The sequence below is a fragment of the Miniopterus natalensis genome, chromosome 19, assembly GCF_054644295.1.
Source record: "Miniopterus natalensis isolate mMinNat1 chromosome 19, mMinNat1.hap1, whole genome shotgun sequence".
Taxonomy (NCBI): domain Eukaryota; kingdom Metazoa; phylum Chordata; class Mammalia; order Chiroptera; family Miniopteridae; genus Miniopterus; species Miniopterus natalensis.
Genome location: NC_142099.1, coordinates 18,413,733 through 18,430,780, shown reverse-complemented (window position 1 = coordinate 18,430,780; position 17,048 = coordinate 18,413,733). Strand labels below are relative to the sequence as shown.

The 17,048-nt window shown below is 46.1% G+C and overlaps 1 protein-coding gene across 2 annotated transcripts in view; it reads left to right on the top strand.

Moving 5' to 3' along the window:
- ASTN1 (astrotactin 1) overlaps positions 1-17,048 on the top strand; it is a 237,910-nt gene that overhangs the window by 79,455 nt on the left and 141,407 nt on the right. For both annotated transcript variants that reach the window (XM_016205049.2, XM_016205048.2), the window contains exon 2: positions 3,677-3,864. In XM_016205049.2, the coding sequence (XP_016060535.2) occupies positions 3,677-3,864 (188 nt within the window). The remainder of the gene's footprint in view (positions 1-3,676; positions 3,865-17,048) is intronic.

Below are 17,048 nucleotides of genomic sequence, written 5' to 3'. Positions count from 1 at the left end.
TTCCAGGCAGTTTCAGAATTTGGGAGGTGCTGAGGGATGTGAGGTGTGAGGAAGGGGAAGGATGGACACGCTGAAATCAGGAAAGCCTTACCCTTCTGGAGATCTCAGCTCCAAGTGTGATGATGAATTTGGCATTCATGCCACCTGTGGTATCTTGAGATGACCGGGTTGGCTTCTGGTGGCACTTGTTTTGTTCAGTGCATTATAGCAAAGGCTCTGTCTGAGCCTCCTGTGCAGTGCAGTAACTAGAGTAACTATTTTATCACCTCCTCTATTTGCTCCTTGGAAGTCTCAGGGCAGCCAGGCATCGGTAAAGCAATTTCTGAGCATTTCCTCCTCCTGAAGTATTCTGCCGACATCCAGACCAGCATGATTGCATTGATGTCCCAGGCTCTATCTCAGCCCATCCGCAGTGAAATTCACAAGACATTTATTGTGCCCCGTGTGGTTTTTTTATTGGTTGACCCAGGCAGCTATAGCATAAGTAAATAAGCTCCTGGTTTAGCAGTTTAGCTCTTCCATGTCAGGTCCTGCCAAGAAAGGGAAAAAACCTGAGGAAGAAGCCATCATTCCTGAATTATCCTGAATCTAAAATACGGCAGTGCCCTTCCTGGCAGACGCGGTGTCCTCCTTCCTTTAACCTTTGCCCTCTGTGATGAGTCTGGTCTGGAAAAATCACTGTCCATAGGGATGGGCTGCAAAACCTACACAGAGGTTCAGAGGCTGGCCTGGTACCAAGGCCAGAGATGCTGTGCTCTCTGCCCACCCCCCGTGGGAGCATTTTGTCAGTACTCCCACTGCGCCTGTTCCTTCCTTGGTATCGTCACTCCTGGAACCCTGGAGCAGAAGACTTTCCTCCCCCAAAGGTGTCTTGTACAACCAGTGAACATAGGGTTTCTTTTGGGGCTGATGAGAACATTCTGGAATCAGAGTGATGATGGTTGCAAAGCTTTGCGAATACACTAAAAACCACTCAGTTGTATATGTAGCAAGGGTGAATTTTGGGGTATGTGGATTACATCTTAATTTTAAATGAAGTCATAGAATGCTGACTCTTTGTGCAAAAAATTCAAATCCTTATATCACTGAAACTCCTGAAAGGCCATTTGGACTTAGCCCTTGAGTGCGTCCTCTCTCTGTGCATGTTCTAAGGTCGGGCTGTGCGGTATGTGTGCTGGGGGTGGCAGGAGTGACAGAAGTTCATCCGTCTCGTCCCCTGTTCTCTGTGAGTCCTGGTGACCTTGGTCTGGGTCTTGACTTGTGTTTGCTTCCGGAGGTAATGAACCTGACTTACTTGAGGATCTCCTGGGAGATAAAAATCCAGTTTGTTAAGCGCTTTAGAGTGATGAGGGGCTAGATTCCTCCTGACCGGGTACAGGAAGGAGTGAAGAGGCACCGGGCCTGTGGACTAAATCCCGGGGGCGCGGGGTGGTTCAGTTAGGCCGCTCGGTGCTCCATTAGGAGCCGGTACTGCTGGTGACACTTACGTCTGTGACGGGAAGGAGATGGGGTTTGGTTTCTGTAGCAGTGATGGGAAAGGGACTGACTGGAGGAGGGCGTGTTTCTCAGGAGGAATCTTCCCGGTGCTTTGATGCGCAGGCTTGATGAGTGAGGGGTTAAGTGCCGTCCAGGGGGATTTGCGACTGGAGGTCAAGTGTGGTGTGGCTTCTCCTGGCCTAGGCAGGCACCCTCAGGGGCGCACCCAGGAGGCCTTCACCTGGAAATCGGGAGGCCTCCTTGGGGAAAGGTGGATCGGGAAGCCTGTGTCACCGCCTCCCCAACAGATGGGGCTGTGCCTGGGGAAAGCCAGGCCGGGCATGCAGGGAGCCGTCCATTCTCACACCCTCTGCCCACGGCAGCCTGCTGGATGCCCTGAGTCCTTCCCTGAGCTGCACAGCTCACCAGCCCAGCGCCCATCGGGGTGACCGAGTCCCCTGGGTGATCAGGGAGAAAGGCTGCGTCTTGGCCGCCTGACGGGCCTCCCCCGCACCCTCCAGTTTAGTCTTCGCCCTGGTCTGCAGTAGGAGATCGGCGATCACAGCAGCGCCTTTTAGGCCCAGTGCAGTGACCTGTGACTCGTACAGATTCTTGTCACTGACCTACCCTGAGAAGACCAGCCCACATTCCTCCTCCTTAGTCTCTTACCCGTGTCTGCATGTCTTCTCCCTACTTACCTACCTATTAAAAGGAAGTCACCTACACGTCAGGCCCGCACTGGTGCCATCTCCTGAGAAGGCTGGTGCCCGCCCCTTGCCCAGCTCTGCCCAGGCGGGGCGCGCCTCTCCTCCTGTGTTCCCGCACTCGCCCCGTTCATTCACGGGGGTTACTTTAGAGAATTTATTGAGGGCCGCATGCAGATTCGTGTCTTAGTGCCTAGAATGGGGTCTGGTGCTTAGTACATGCCCAGTGTGTGTCTGTTAAATAAATGAATAAATATATAAGTAAATAAAGCAGAATATCATTTGTGCCCTCGCACAAATAGTGAAAGATATTCATAAACTCCATAAATATTTAAAATTGCTTTCCTCTTTATGGTTATGGTACTTGATGGGAATACTCTTCTAAATGCGTCCTATTAAATCTCTTTTATGTCTATGGAATTATTTTTTTGGTCAAAGGTGATAAATTTTGGGAGAAGCCATGCCTCACAAAAGGGAAGTTTTAGGAAGCAGAGCTTTGCCAAACGAAGTGTGTTCAGCGAACGCTAGTTCCCTTGGTGGTGATAGTTGTTATGGAAGAAATGGCCTGGGAGCCAAATACAGTTCCGGAGAGGCTGGGTGAGCATGTCTCCCTGTTGTGGACCATCTCAAAGCTTTAATCTGGTGTTGTGTAGGACTGTTAGCCAAAGGGTCATGTCACAGCGACCTCTGCAGCAGGAGCTTAGCACCTACGGTGTGAAGTGCATGTTTGAATTTTGTTACTAATTTGTTGGTGATAGACCAGTGCCTCCATCTAACACCCTAAGAGCAGGTAAATGCTTGTTTCTGTGCTAAGGGCCTGCTTCCTCACTACCCTCTCCATGTACACTACCTCTGTTCTGTACAAGTAAAGAGAAAAATTAAAGGGAATTAAAACATTATTTTATCTGCCACAGCAAGTATCAGACATCTCCAGTGGACTATGCAGAAAATGATTGTGGTTTTAGAAATAACCTGTTAGCCCAGTTGCTCTGTAGTAACCTCCCAGGATGTTTCTTTCCAGAAGTACCAGGTCTCTGCATAGTAATTACCAACTCTCTCCCTGGTAGATCCGCTGCTGTTGAGGAGTAATTGCCAGGGAACTCACATTTTTACAAATTTACAAGAGGGAAACAGCCTTGTATTTACCCCAGGGGGGAGCTATGAGGTTATTCAAACTGTGCTGGGTAAAGGATGCTGTTGATCATAGAAATAAGGGGAAGAACTTGAATTTTTACCTGGTATTTTTCTCGGTGGGTGAGAGGCTGGCTCGCTAGATTATGGTGCAAAAACCTATGGGGATAATTCTCTTCTTCTCAGGGTCTCTTCCTTTCCTTGAGATTTGGAGCAGCAGTAAGTCTGACCTAACTATAGTTGGAACCCTATGTTGTCTTCCGCTGAAGCTGGCTAATCGATACCAGTGTCTAGAAAGATGAGTGAGATGATTTGGACGGGTGCAGTTGGAATTCTGACCTGTGCCTTTGGTGTCTGTCCTCTAGAGATCTCAGGGAACACGGAGGACATCCCTCTGGTGCGCTGGAGGCAGCAGTGGCTGGAGAATGGCACTTTGCTTTTTCATATCCATCACCAAGACGGTGCCCCGAGCCTCCCTGGACAAGACCCAACCGAAGAACCCCAGCATGAGTCAGCAGAAGAGGAGCTGAGGATCCTGCATATCTCGGTCATGGTAAGAGCAGCGTGGCCTGAAGCCCTCAGGCCATAGCTTATGTTACCTTGACAGTAGGAGTCTTGGTGCCATAGACACAGCTCTATAAGACCCAATGCCATAATGCTCATTGATCATGTTAATGCATACATTTCCCATTTATAACGTATGCCTCCAACTGTCATGTAAAAGTTGCAGTTATTTCCACAGCAGCATTACCCAGCTGTTCTCTCTAAGAACCTGCCTAGACATGGAGTAACTTTACAAACCATCAACAATATTAGACTGGAGCAGGGGACTGTCTTAGAAGGAAATCATTCAACTGGTATATCAGAATATCTTATAATAGTCATTCCACAAATGTTTGTCAAACGACTGAGTAGCCAAGATGCTCGCTGCTACCAAGTCCTCTTCTGCCTTCCCCCACCTGGGAGAAAGTCAGTATCTTGGCTTTCTCTCCTCTTACAGTAACGGTCACACCAACAGATACTAGTCCCTCCCTCCAGCTCAGCTGAGAAACTTCACCATCAGTAACCCTTATCCTATTCTGAAATTTTTAAAAAGATTAGAAGATTCTGATTAGATTTTTTTTCTCTCAAAAAATTAACAGATTATTTCTACAATTCTAGGAACCTGTGTTTTAGAACCTCACTAGAAGATATGTACAGTGGCAGGCAGGGGCTTGATGGGGGTGTTTTCTTCACTGATGTGGCCTTAGCGCTTAGAGCAATACACTCACATACTTAATGCTTAATAAATGTTTGTGGAATAAGTGAACGGATTTCCCCGTGGATGTAGAAAATACCATTTCACTTGGTATTTTATGCATTAGTATTATGTTGGCAAAGCCAATACAGCTTCTGCTCCTAGGGTAGCCTGAGAGCAGGTTGAGGCTTGTCTGGTTAGCCATGGGCTGTATGTATGGATGGCACTGGCTATTCCACTGTTAGGAAACTCAGTTGAGAACCAGTCTAGGTCTTGGGCTCAATTTTAAGTCATCTATTATTCTGGTACCGTCTCTACATGCTGTATAGTTTTGTGTATCAGATTGGAGGAAACTGAGCACATTTTATGTATACAAAAATTTCCATTATCCAAATACTTGGCATAGAAAATTTCCCCATAAAAATCTCTGATAAAATCTCAGAATGTAATCCTTCCATTTCTTCCTCAATTCGTGTCCTCGTGAATAACTGGCTCAGTAGATTACCTGCATATACACAAGCTACTTTATTTAAACTATATGGTCAAGAAAAGAGTTTTTAAATAGCAAATGGTAAACCTCAATGTCCAGATATGCTGGAAGGCAGACAGATAAATGAGATTGCTATGCCCCATATTTACAAATTAACTGAGGTTTGTAACATGGGAGTTACCCTACTTGTACATTCGTAATCAAAGACCAGTGTTGCCTGTCTCAGAGAAGGTCGTCTTCAGTACCATTTGTAGTTTCCAGAGAGTGGTGAGATCAGCCCAGTCCACCAGATCAGCCCTGACACTGACTGGGACAACATATGTGGAGGCCACATTGTCTTCACATTAATAATATGGTCTGATTGAAAAGGGCACAGTGGCAGACTTCCCACCAGCCATCCACATGCTCCCATATGTGGGGAAGCAGTGATGGTCATGGGTGGTTTTTATTTTGTTTTGTTTCTTTTAGGCCAGAGATAGGGAACCCTTTTTTTGCTAAGGGCCATTTGGATATTTATACTATTATTCATGGGCCATACAAAATTATCAACTTAAAAATTAGCTATGAAAAAAGTTCCTAGATTTATTGAATTTCAAGTCCCACCTGTGGTTGCCTTGGCACGGCCAGATCAAATGATTTTGGCCTATGGGCCAGACATTCCCCACCATTTTAGTCCAAGACCGTGTCAAAGAACCAGTCTTTGTCACACCAAATACATGTTTAGGGTAAAAAAATATATAGAGAGAGATTCCCAAGAACTAATACTGGGTATGATTTTTGTATGAAGGAAAGACCTTGAATACAAGAGGTTAAGACAGGCAGTGTGTCAGAAGGTGTGTTTAGTGGGAGCTGGAGGAGTAGAGCGAAGATCCTGGTGAGACAGTCTAAAGTTGTCCTGGTTGCTACTTCATATCTTCAGTGCAGTAAGGACCCCACTGTCTATCCTCAGATTGAGGTATTCCAGTAAGTTCTCGAGAGGAGTGTGTGTGTGTGTCTGTGTGTCTATATGCGCTTGTGTGTGTGTGTGCACATGCACACATTTGCGGGGGCAGGTGGCAGTGAAGATGGAAATACACTGATCAAGGATGCCAAAGTATGTGAGGAAATAGGTTGTGCCTTAAAATATAACAACCCTTGTGAGAAGCCCTACATTATGAATGCTGTGGGGGGTTTTTTGAGACCTAGGCAGGGGTTAATGGACAGTGGACACTTAAATGGAAAGAGAGCAAAAGTCAGCCTTATCCCTTTGCCTTAGATCTTTCCTTCAGATGCTACTGCTCATCCATGGTGGACCACCAATTCTGTTTCCCAAATAAAATGGAAGGCATTCTTCCTCCAGCTTCATTTTAACTGAGTTATTTTCAACGAGGCTGGAGGAGGCAGAGGTTAAAAGGCCACGGGCAAAGGGTGAGAGGGGACAGGCCTTGTGCTTGGCCCTTGGATGTGGAGAGGCCCACATCTCGGTGAGAAACCCAGGCAATCCTCTGGCTTCTGCAGGCGAATGGGGTTCCCGGGTGAACTGCAGATAGAAGTACGCCCTCCCATCCTCCTCAGAGATGGTTCGGGCAGTGGAGTCCCCTGCAGCCCAGCTTCCCGTCTCACCTCCCCGTTCCCATTCCACACCACACGCCTCCCACACGGCCTCGCCTATCCTTAGGAGTCGATTGTAGAGGCACTTTCAAAGTCCTAAGCTGTGTATCTGCCCTCAGCTTAGAAATCAAGCCTGAAGGTATTGTGTTTGAAGATGTGGTTTCTAGAGTCTCTTATGTCTTCTTAAGAGACTCAGACATGGGTAGACTTTATCTGATGTCCCTTGTACCGTCTCCTTCTGATGTAAGGTTGGCAGCTGTTTGACGCATCCAGAATGACAGCGTTATAAATGTAAGAAGGTAACAAAACCCTTTGACCAGTACCAGTGTTGGGCAGCGAAATGCACCTAAATGAAATCTTATTGCCCAAACCCTTTTAGTTATGAAATAACAATAGCAGGGCTATTTTGCATTAACTATACTGATCACTATTGATACAGTTTTAGTTGGGACCCGATTAGTGCAATTCGAAAGAGAAAAGTTAAGGTGATCATCAGAACACAAATACACCCAACCTTTTTTCTCTTGTTAAGAAAGTATATATTTAAAAGTTTAACTGATAATCCTAAGTATTTCCAATATGTGCAGAGGAAATTAATGGTTCTGTAAATACCTTAAGGTTTACATTTCTCTCATTTTGTATTTACACTTTTTTCGTCCATCTTGTCTCAGTGCAGAGACCACTGTTTATTTTTATATTTTGCATTCACCATGTTTTGTTTTAAACACAAAACGTAAGTAACAAGAGAATGAGAAACAGAGAAAAACCTTTCTTTTGGTGTCCTATGACATTGTATGAGTGAGAATCAGTAAGTCATTTCCTCCAAGGTGCCCAGTACAAATACTCCATCAACAAATCGTGAGCTTGCAGAAAACCAATACCGCAGCCGGGGACTGGGCAATTTCAAACTTTGAAAAACCTTTTGCTTTTCTTATTTTTCAATCGCACCCTAAAATTTTTGAATAATTTTTTTTCCCAAAAAGATACCATTTCTTCCTAGTGTGGAATAATTGGATTTTCCTCCTGAAATCTGATGTCATTGCTCTGCGGGTCAGGCATTGTATTTGAACCTCCTGCGCGACTCAAACTTGGTTGAAGAGATTTATTTCAAATTTTGCAAGATAATTGGCATTTAAAACTACAAAAGTACACAAGGATCATCTTCTGCAAACTCTTGAACAAGCGAAAGCAAAATCATCAAATGAAAATTGATGTCTGAGTTTCAACCACAAGTCAGGGAGTTCTTCAATAATAAGCAGATTGTTTGTTCCCGAGAAGATTGGGTTTTAATATGGCTTTATATTGGCTATTCAGACTCTGGGTGGATTTAAATTTCCATATTTTACTTTTGCTAATTTACCATATGATCTACATTTTTCTTCTTAAAGTATGTAAAAGAGTTTAATGATGTCTAATAGAATTTTAATATATTATCTATATATTTCATCTTTGTAATTAAAGGTGGCAGTGTTAATAGACTCCCTATATGCATCCAGGTTGCTTAAGTGCATTTTTCAGAGCAAATAGCCTTTCGAAAATACTTTGGTTTGATATATATTGTGTAGTGATAATTCCAACTGGTAGGTAATCTCTTTTATAGTTCATCTTTCTTAGGTACAAATTCGCAATTGGGGGGGGGGAGGTGGAATAATCTTTGAGCATTTGTCTATCCCCCTGAGGATAAAGTCCATTAACTAGCGTGGGTGCTGCTGTGCAGTCCATTGGCCAGTGTCTGCAGGCTCCTGTAGCCTTCACTGCTGGCTCCTCAGGTGTCCCCAGGCTCCTTGTTTCTGGGAGCCCTTGGTGAGTCCAAGACACAGAGTTTTCCTTAGGGATAAAAATGGAGAGACTAAGGTTCAGGGACAGAAGAGACCAGGTGCTTTTGCGGAGCCCCAGAGCTCAGGAACAGAAGGGACACTCCAGGAAGCTGTAGGCGGGGAAACAACCTTGGGGGCTGAGTTGAGCACAAAGCCCACAGAACACTTATGGGAGCCTCTAGGATGGTGTTTCCAAGACTGCAGATGACTTTGTGCCAAAGGACCCATCCTTGTTCTTACTGTTACATTTGAGTTTGGGCCAGTTGTCTGAGCATCACGTGCAGCTGTGCTTGAAGCTGTCTCCATTTCACTCCTAAGCTCAGCCACTTGCAGGGCGCAGAGGAGTGGCTCCAAGTGTGGTCATCACTATGTGCCACCAAGACGACCAGGTACTTATTAAGTGGTCGTGGGCCTGGGAGAGAGGCCAAGATACCTTTTCTCTCAACACCTTTTGCCTTCAGAAAATGTTACAAAAAATATTAATCAGTGTCACTTTTGCATCTTTATTGTCAACTGATATTATTTTTGTAGTTCTGAGGATGCCCTAATTTATCAGGGCCAATCTTTCTGACCTTTAAGAATCAAATAAAGGAATTAAATATGTTATGTGTTACTATGAAGAACAGAACTAGAATAATACATTGGATGGTACAGAAAGACAGGTCCTGATTCAATGAGGGAACTTTTCTAGCAGTTCAAGCCATCATCCCTCATGGGGCTGGACTGACTTGACAGGCATGCTGCCCACCTGCCAGAGTCATCACTGTGTACTTTGCCTCCCCTTGGGAAGATGGGGGGGGCAGTCCCTAAAATAATCAACAAGACCCCTAACAGCAGAAGCCGTTTGCTCTTAGGTCTTTGCTCTGAAAAGACTAGAGATGTCAGGGTTCCTCTGGGGGCTATTCCAAGTGCCAGGAGAGGGTTTGATTTGCAAACCTCTTCATCTGGCACCCTACTTTGTCTGTGCATCTCTTGTGGGTACACAGGAGTCTGTTAGCTATTCAATAGCTCAGCTAATTTGTCTTGCTTACCAGCCTTCCCATATTCTTGTGAAGTGGGAGCTGGGATGTAGTGGAAAGAAACACTGGGTTTGGTGTTGGAAGGTGGGCTTTAGGTTCTGGCTTTACCACTGTAGGTAATTTGCTGACCTTTTTGGAAGCTTTATTACCTCACCTATGAGATGGATGCATTGGTTAGACTTTTCAGTGTTAAGGAATGGAGAACCCGCTCAGGCCTTCTCTGCAACAGATTATTAATATAGAAGTTCATATGGAGGTAAGGGAGAGAGGAACCATCTGATTAAAACAAAATCTAAACAGCAGAATTCACGAAGCCTGGAACTGGTAGGCTGTGCAGGATCCGCGTCACCCTGTCAGCCTCAGCAACGGGCTTGGCTCTCCCGCACCTGTTTCTGTTGCTCCTGTTGCTATGAATTACTCTCTGTATCTCGTTGACTGTAAATTCCCCCCTCTCTGTTTCATTGCTTTTATAGGTTTGTACTTTCCATTTGCTCATCAAGTCACCTCACTTATGACCCCTCCTGATTTCTCTTAGTTTTACAAGGTTTCCAACTTTGTTCCTATGGCTGTCAGTCCCTGTTTTCTGTCCCTTGTTGTTACTGCTTCGGGAGAGAAGCAGATGGCTGTACCCAGTTGCCATAGTTCCTGTTTGTTCAGAGATTTCTCTACCAAGTTATCCCATAGGTGGATGTAACCCTAACCTTCTATTGGCTTTAGTTATGAGGAATTGGCTCCCAGGAACAGCTCAGAATCTCTTCCTTTAGCAGAGACTGACTTAGTCATTCAATACAATGGTCATAGTAGAGAGTTAGGGGGATCAAGTGATATCATCATCATCATCATTATCATCATCTTATTTTGTGCTTACCATATGCCAGACACTAAGTATATTAGCTTATTTTTTATTTTCATCACAACACATTTATTTCCCCATTTTATAGATGAGGAGACTGAGGGCCAGACAAGCTAAGTAACTTACCTAAAATTAAGCAGCTGTTAGTTTGCAGAGGCAGGATTTGATTGATGCATTTGGCAGAGCCTTGACTCTATGAGAAGCAGGCATCTCAGATCCTGGCCCATAGTAAGTGCCCAATATATGTTTATTACTTGTCCTCTTACCAGCTTTTGCTATTTTGTCGACGTCTGTCTGCTGAGCCTCATCTGACACTTTTCCCCATTGTTACTTCAAAAGTACTAACTCTATGAGCACTAGGACCCACGACCAAGGTAGAATAGAGATCTTTCTTTCTGTAACTGCACCAGGCAGCTAACCCCAAAAGCTCAGATCTGTTCAGCTTGGCTAAACCCACCTGCTCACCTTGGCTTCAGCCATGCCACCTCACAGCTGGCCATGGGTTTATTGGCAGGGAAGGGAAGAGGGCAGTTGGAGACTTCCAACTGGAAAATAGTGAAAGTCATGTAACAGTAAACTTCAGCTTCTTCATACACATACTTTCACAGTTTCAGAGTAAATTTTTAGAAACTCAAAAAAGCATTTTAAAAGCATTATTGACCTATTATTGATTTAAAAGAATCGTTGACTCATTTATTTATTTAGATATTGATTCTTTCATTTAACCATACCTTTCAGGCTTCAGGAACTTTTTTTTAGCTACTAAGGAGATAGAAAATTAATAATACAAGATTTTGCTTTCAAGGGACATTCAATTGTATTATTAATACTTAACATTTGAGGATGGCCTTTGGCAGAACTAAGAGCCAGGTGGAACGCACCGTCTTCTCCATTCCTTTCCATTTTTTTACCCTCTTTACAATTCTGGTCTTCTCTTTCTTGAAGCTCATAGAGGCCTTAAGTTACCCCATTTTTCCAGACAGCAAGGGAAATAGCCAAGAGGCTGAATTTTCACAAGGATACTAATGCCTTTTAGCAACTTGATGTAATATTCTGTACAGCCATTTAACTCACTTGATAGAGAAGCCAACAATTTACTGTTAAGTACTTAGTTCCAAAAATCCCTGAAGATGTTTTTGAAAGAAGGAGCCATAACCTCTTTGGAGTTCAAATCAATATTAAGAACTGGTAATAGTCGTAGTAATGAAGCTATCACTTCACTCACTGTGTGCCAGGCAGTGTGTAAGGTTATTTTCATGCATAATATCTATCAAGTCCTGTAGCAGCCTTGTGAAATTAAACATGCATTTCCCCAGTCTGACTTAAGAGAAAGCAAATCCCAGAATCAAGGTCACAGAGGTGGAGCCAGGATTCAAGGTCAGCATGTCAGACCTCAGTCTGCTGTAGGACCTGCTGCTTGGTGGCACCAGGGTCAGCTGGTCTCTCCACTTTCCTGGGCTGTGCAATCCCATGGCTTCCCTCAGCTAGTGCAGCAGAAACCCTCTGCTTGGTGAAGGTTGGGAAGGCACATAGAGAATTGGGCAGGATGTTGCCATGGTGGAGTCTCTGAGCCACTTCAGAGTTTTGAGAGCTAGACTGGGCAAAAAGATCAAGCATTACAAAGAAGCGTGGGGTTGCCTCTGAGCAAAGGTCATAGAGAAGCCAGAGAGGACTATAGTCTATGGTGTTGAACTTGAGTGTGCTAGTTTATAGTAAGGGCTTTGCTATCAGAGAGACCAATTGAAATCCTGGTTCTACCACTTACTAGATTTCCTAGTGACCTTGGACAAATTGCTTAATCTCTCTAAACTCACCCTCCTTATCTATAAAGTGGGAATAATAATGGATTCTACTTTGTAGGCTGTTCTGATGATTACATGAGATAATTTTTATTAATCACTTCCTCCAATGCCTGGTCCATGGGCAGTGCCCAGTAAATATTAACTAGGTAAGCTCTTGGGGTGCCATGCAAGCTCCCTGTAACAATTCTGTGTGCAATGTGTTACCCAAGGCCCACTACCTTAGGGAGGCAGAAAAGCAGCTGGGATCATAGCAACCTCTTGGAGGAGTCCTGGAGGAGTTATAAGGTTAAGACAAAGTCGATTGGGGACATCAGGGCAAGGGACCGAGCCCCTTACAAAGCCAGGATGCGGTCATGTACATCCAGGGCATTGTTACACCGCTTCTGCCTCATTGTTTATAAGGTTCCCTAGCAGCTGTCTTATGGTTTAGGATGACAAGCCCAGCTCCCAGCTTCCCTGGAAGAACTTCACCAGTTTATTTTTTTATCAAACCAAATGATGTCATTATGGGAATTCCTTCTCTGCCCAGGTAGCCACACATACAAAGATTGTTACTACATTCACCACAGGGAAAAGAAGGCAAGGAATGGTGGGTGGTGGTCACAGTCAGCCTTGGTGGAAAAACCCAAATCCTTATTCCTACTGCTGTTACCTTTCGTCCAGGTCGTGCTATCTTCCCCTCGCCTTCTGCCCCTATCAGAAGCTTTGGGATTCTCTCACAGACCTGAAGTTTGTCTTTAAATATGCCCTGAAACCCACACCCATCACACCCATGAGCTCTGGTTGGAGACAGACGAGGTTTGATAGTGGATGTGGCCGCTCTGTATGCCCACAGAGGGAACGCTAGCATGGATAATGGCAGGAAGGTAGGCCAGGGCGCTAGGAAGGGCTAAATGGTAAACATTTTTAGCTTTACAGGCCCTATGAGCTCTACTGCAACTACCCAGCTCTTGCCATTGTAGTGCCAAAGTAGCCATACACAGTATGTAAGTGAATGGGTGTAACTGTGTTCCAATAAAACTTTATTTATACAAACAGGCAGTGGGCCACATTTGGCCTAGAGGCCGTAGTTTGCTGACCCTGATCTAGCACTTTCTCCTCATTTTGTCCACAGAGCCCAAACACAGACTAAAATCTAGTAACTTGGTAGAAGCGACAGGGTCGTATTTGCAGTGTAAAGATAATAATTCGCTAGTTTTTGTCAGACTCCCGTAGATTGATTGTAATTGTCACTTAAGGCAGGCATTGGCAAAGATTGCCCTTGCTACAAATTCAAGGCATGTGGTATTCCACCAGTTCAGGTGACATGTAAGCACATTAGCCTCTCCTGAGAGATACTTAAGGGCTTAGTGAAGACCAAGGTTGATGAAAACAAAAATACTCTCAGACTTGACAAGAGAAGAACAAACAGGATACCGATGAGCAAATATGCTGTTGCTTTCTTCCCTGTGCGGCTGATGGCTCCTGCTTGATTTCAGCTGTAGACTTTTATGAAAAAATCCAGATATGTTAGAACAGCCCCTTAAAGCCAAATACCTCCTAGAAGTGTACGCACCCGCCTGGGAGTAGACTTATGCTTGCAGACGTGTCAGGATCAAGTTGGCTTGTGTGGGACTGATGCGTAGGACTTTAAGAGTTAGTGGCAGCTCTCTGCCTTGCTGATGAAGCTGAGCGTGGACAAAGCATTTTAAGATCGCCCCTCATAAAATCAGCCGTGACCCTTAAGTTTCGGCTGAAGTTTATTAAGAATCTTGCCTCTATTCGAGCCTGAGGTCAGTGGCCCTCCTCAAGGTTGCATGGAGGTCCCTGTGAAATGTGGGGAGCTCAGGAGCAGCGGAGCAGCTTGACGCTGCCTTGCTGGCTGGGATTCTGACGTCCGTGAATAGCAATAGAGATGAGTCAGGCCCCTTCTGACTCGGGATGAATCAGGTGCTCAGTTTATTGATATATTGGACTGAGGCTGACAGCAGGGGTGCTTCCCAGAGCAGTATCTGGGACCCCTGGGCTCTGGCTCCCAATCCTGAAGTTTGTTTAAGGTGAGTTCTTCTGCGCCAGTACCATAGAGAAGACAGAGCTGTATGGGGTCCCTGAGGGAGACCTGACACGCGATGTTTATTGAAGCGTTCGACCTTTTGTTTCCTCCCTCCCTGTATCTTGTCTGTGAAGGGCTTTGGGACTAAGACACAGGAGATTTTGGATTTATGAGTGAACATGTCAGAATTGGGCATTTATAGGCCTTAGACACATTATTACAAAATGAGGTAAGCTGCCACACAGAGCAAACTCAGAGGGCTCTGCATCCCCAGTGATGTTAAGGCACCTCTTTTATTCCCTAAATGTCATGGCGTGTATATATCAAGACACCGTCCCCAGGCTGTCAGCTGGTTGTGTTAGTCCCCAGCCCCCCCCCCCCCCCCCCCCCCCCCGCCTAAGTGCTCTGCTGATCAGAACAAGCAGCCTTAGCATGTGAGGCCCCAGGCTCTCCAGGGCACGACCCCCTTCGTTGCACTTCACCCGGGGTTGCAGCAGCAATGTGTCCCAGCCAGGCCCTGCTCAGAGCTTCTCAGCAGTGATGCGGGCTGAGAACCTAGCTGGGCTCATGTAAACTCCATCTCTCTTCCTCCCCTTGGCAGTGACTAAAGGTTGGCTAAAGATACTGACCCTGAAGTCAGGAGACATTGATTAGGGTCCTTTCCCCACACAGCTTTGTGACCGCAGGCAAGTTCCTTCACCTTCCTGAGCCTCCCTTTGCTCATATGTAAATGGGTATTCTCAAAACTTTAGCCCCCCCCCCCTTTTGCCATCTATTTATACAATCTGTATTCCTGTCTTCTGAATGTTTTTATATAAATGGACTGGCTTTTTCTGGTTGGACTTATTTTAGCCGTATCTTAGATGAAAATATCAACAAATGCATGGGCTTGATGTTATCATTCATTATTTCCACCGAGGTTAGGAAAAATGCTAGTTTGTCAAATAAATAATAAAATGAAAGTATCCCACGAGGGCTTTCACTGGCCCATGACCAAGAGCACACAGAGGGGCGTGGGAACCCCCCTTGGCGACCCCAGGCTGGATGACCTTGCAGGCTGCCTTCAGCCCTCACATTCTCAGTGAAAGTGAAGACTTATGGGACACCAGCAATCCCTGGTTAAAACAGACTTCAGAGCAATATATGAGAAAACTTTATTTGGATCCCTGGAGCAAGTCTGCTCTTTTTATTTTTTCTTCCCACTTATGAGCATGGTGATGGTCTGTGGGGAAATGGTGGGCTTGTGTGCCTGCAGGTTGAGTTGACGGGAGCAGTTCTGCCCTGGGAGGGAGCTGGCACGGCCCACTGTGCTGATCCTTTGAAGGGAGTTCGGTGGCTTTGAGCCCTTTCCCATGTCCCCGTGGGGCCTCTCTGCGGGCACCTGGGTCTGTGAACCGCTGACCCGGGTCCCCTGGTGCTCAGGCGGCTCTGCTGTTCACAGCCATCTCCGGACATGGCCCCAGCCTCTGCTGACCGGAGGTGCTCCAGGAGCCTCCTGGGATGGGCCTCAGGGTGGAGAGGTCCCCGGAGCACTTGAGGGAGCAGGTTCACAGGAAGGGCCTGAGGGTTTCATAAGGAGAACTGTCCCACGAGCGCTGTGGAACCACCTATGGGGGACTTGGGGTTCTCAGGAGAGGACTTCGATTCTCCTGCCTAAAATCACCTGGGCGAAGCCAGAGGCAGTGGTTCTGTCTGAGTCACTGTTTCGGTATTGCTCTCTCGCCTGACTGCCTCAGTTGCCCTATGTGCTCTGTCCCCAGGACACCAGTTATATCTTAGGGGGAAAGTCCGCTTGGAATTTGGACTCTGACTTGCCGGATAACAATGTGGGGACTCATAGGGCACCTCCCAGACTTCCCTTCAGGTGGCCCCATGGGTCCTAGGGCAGCCTCCGCATGGGGGCAGGGACAAGTCCAGACCATATTTCCATCAGGAACACGAGGTCCCCTCGGAGGCACGGGATGCTCAGCGGCCTTCCTCCTCTGCTTTCTGCGCCTGCATGCCCCTGGCGAGTGCCTTCGCCTCTTGGATCAACCTTGGATCTGACGTTCATTTTCACCCATTTCGCCGAATGAAAAAAGTTAGCGTGGGAAGCGGGCCACGTAACTACTCCTGCATGATACAGTGAGCACATTCCAAGGTCTGCTCCCGCATCCAGAAATTTTCACCAGCATCTGTGCTCCGCGGTGCCTTTCCCTGCTCTTATCATCCCAGGCCACTTGGGTTGTAAGGAAGAACAGCCGTCGAAAGGAGAAAGTTATTTCACTTGAAAATCATGCACACACACTGCGTTTTATCATGAAACCTTCTTGCTCACTCTTACTTCCCAGGCCCCCCTTTCTGCCCCCTCTGCTCACCATCCCTGGACCTGTCTTGGCCATGGCTTTGTGCTCTCGTGCCCTCCTTTCCCCTCCATGTGTGTGTGCGAATCCTGCCTTCCTTTCAGGTCCTGCCTCGCATGTCTCCACCCGGTGGCCCTCCCCAGTCTTTCAACCAGAGACCATGCCTCCTGGCTGGGCCAGCAGGGGAGGCTTCTCTGGGGCTCTCTCACGGTTAGTATCTGTTTCCATCCAATGCGTCGGTCTTTTCTCTCCTACCAGTCTCCAGGCTCCCAAATGGCAGGATCTGGCCTGAGTCTGATTCATCTTTATATTTCTTACAGCTTCCAGCCCAGTGTTTCACACAAGAAACATCCCCAGTTGGTGTTTGTGAAACAAGTGTAATTTGTTTGTATTATGTTTTATTCTGCTTGGTCCTCACAACTGTCTCTATCTCCAGCCATGGCTTCTTCTTGCCCCCCAGCTTCTGACGTACAGATCTGTCTGTCTGGGTGTCCCTCTTGCATTTCAAACAACATGGGTCCAATGAAACACATCCTCTATCTTTCCACCCCCCAT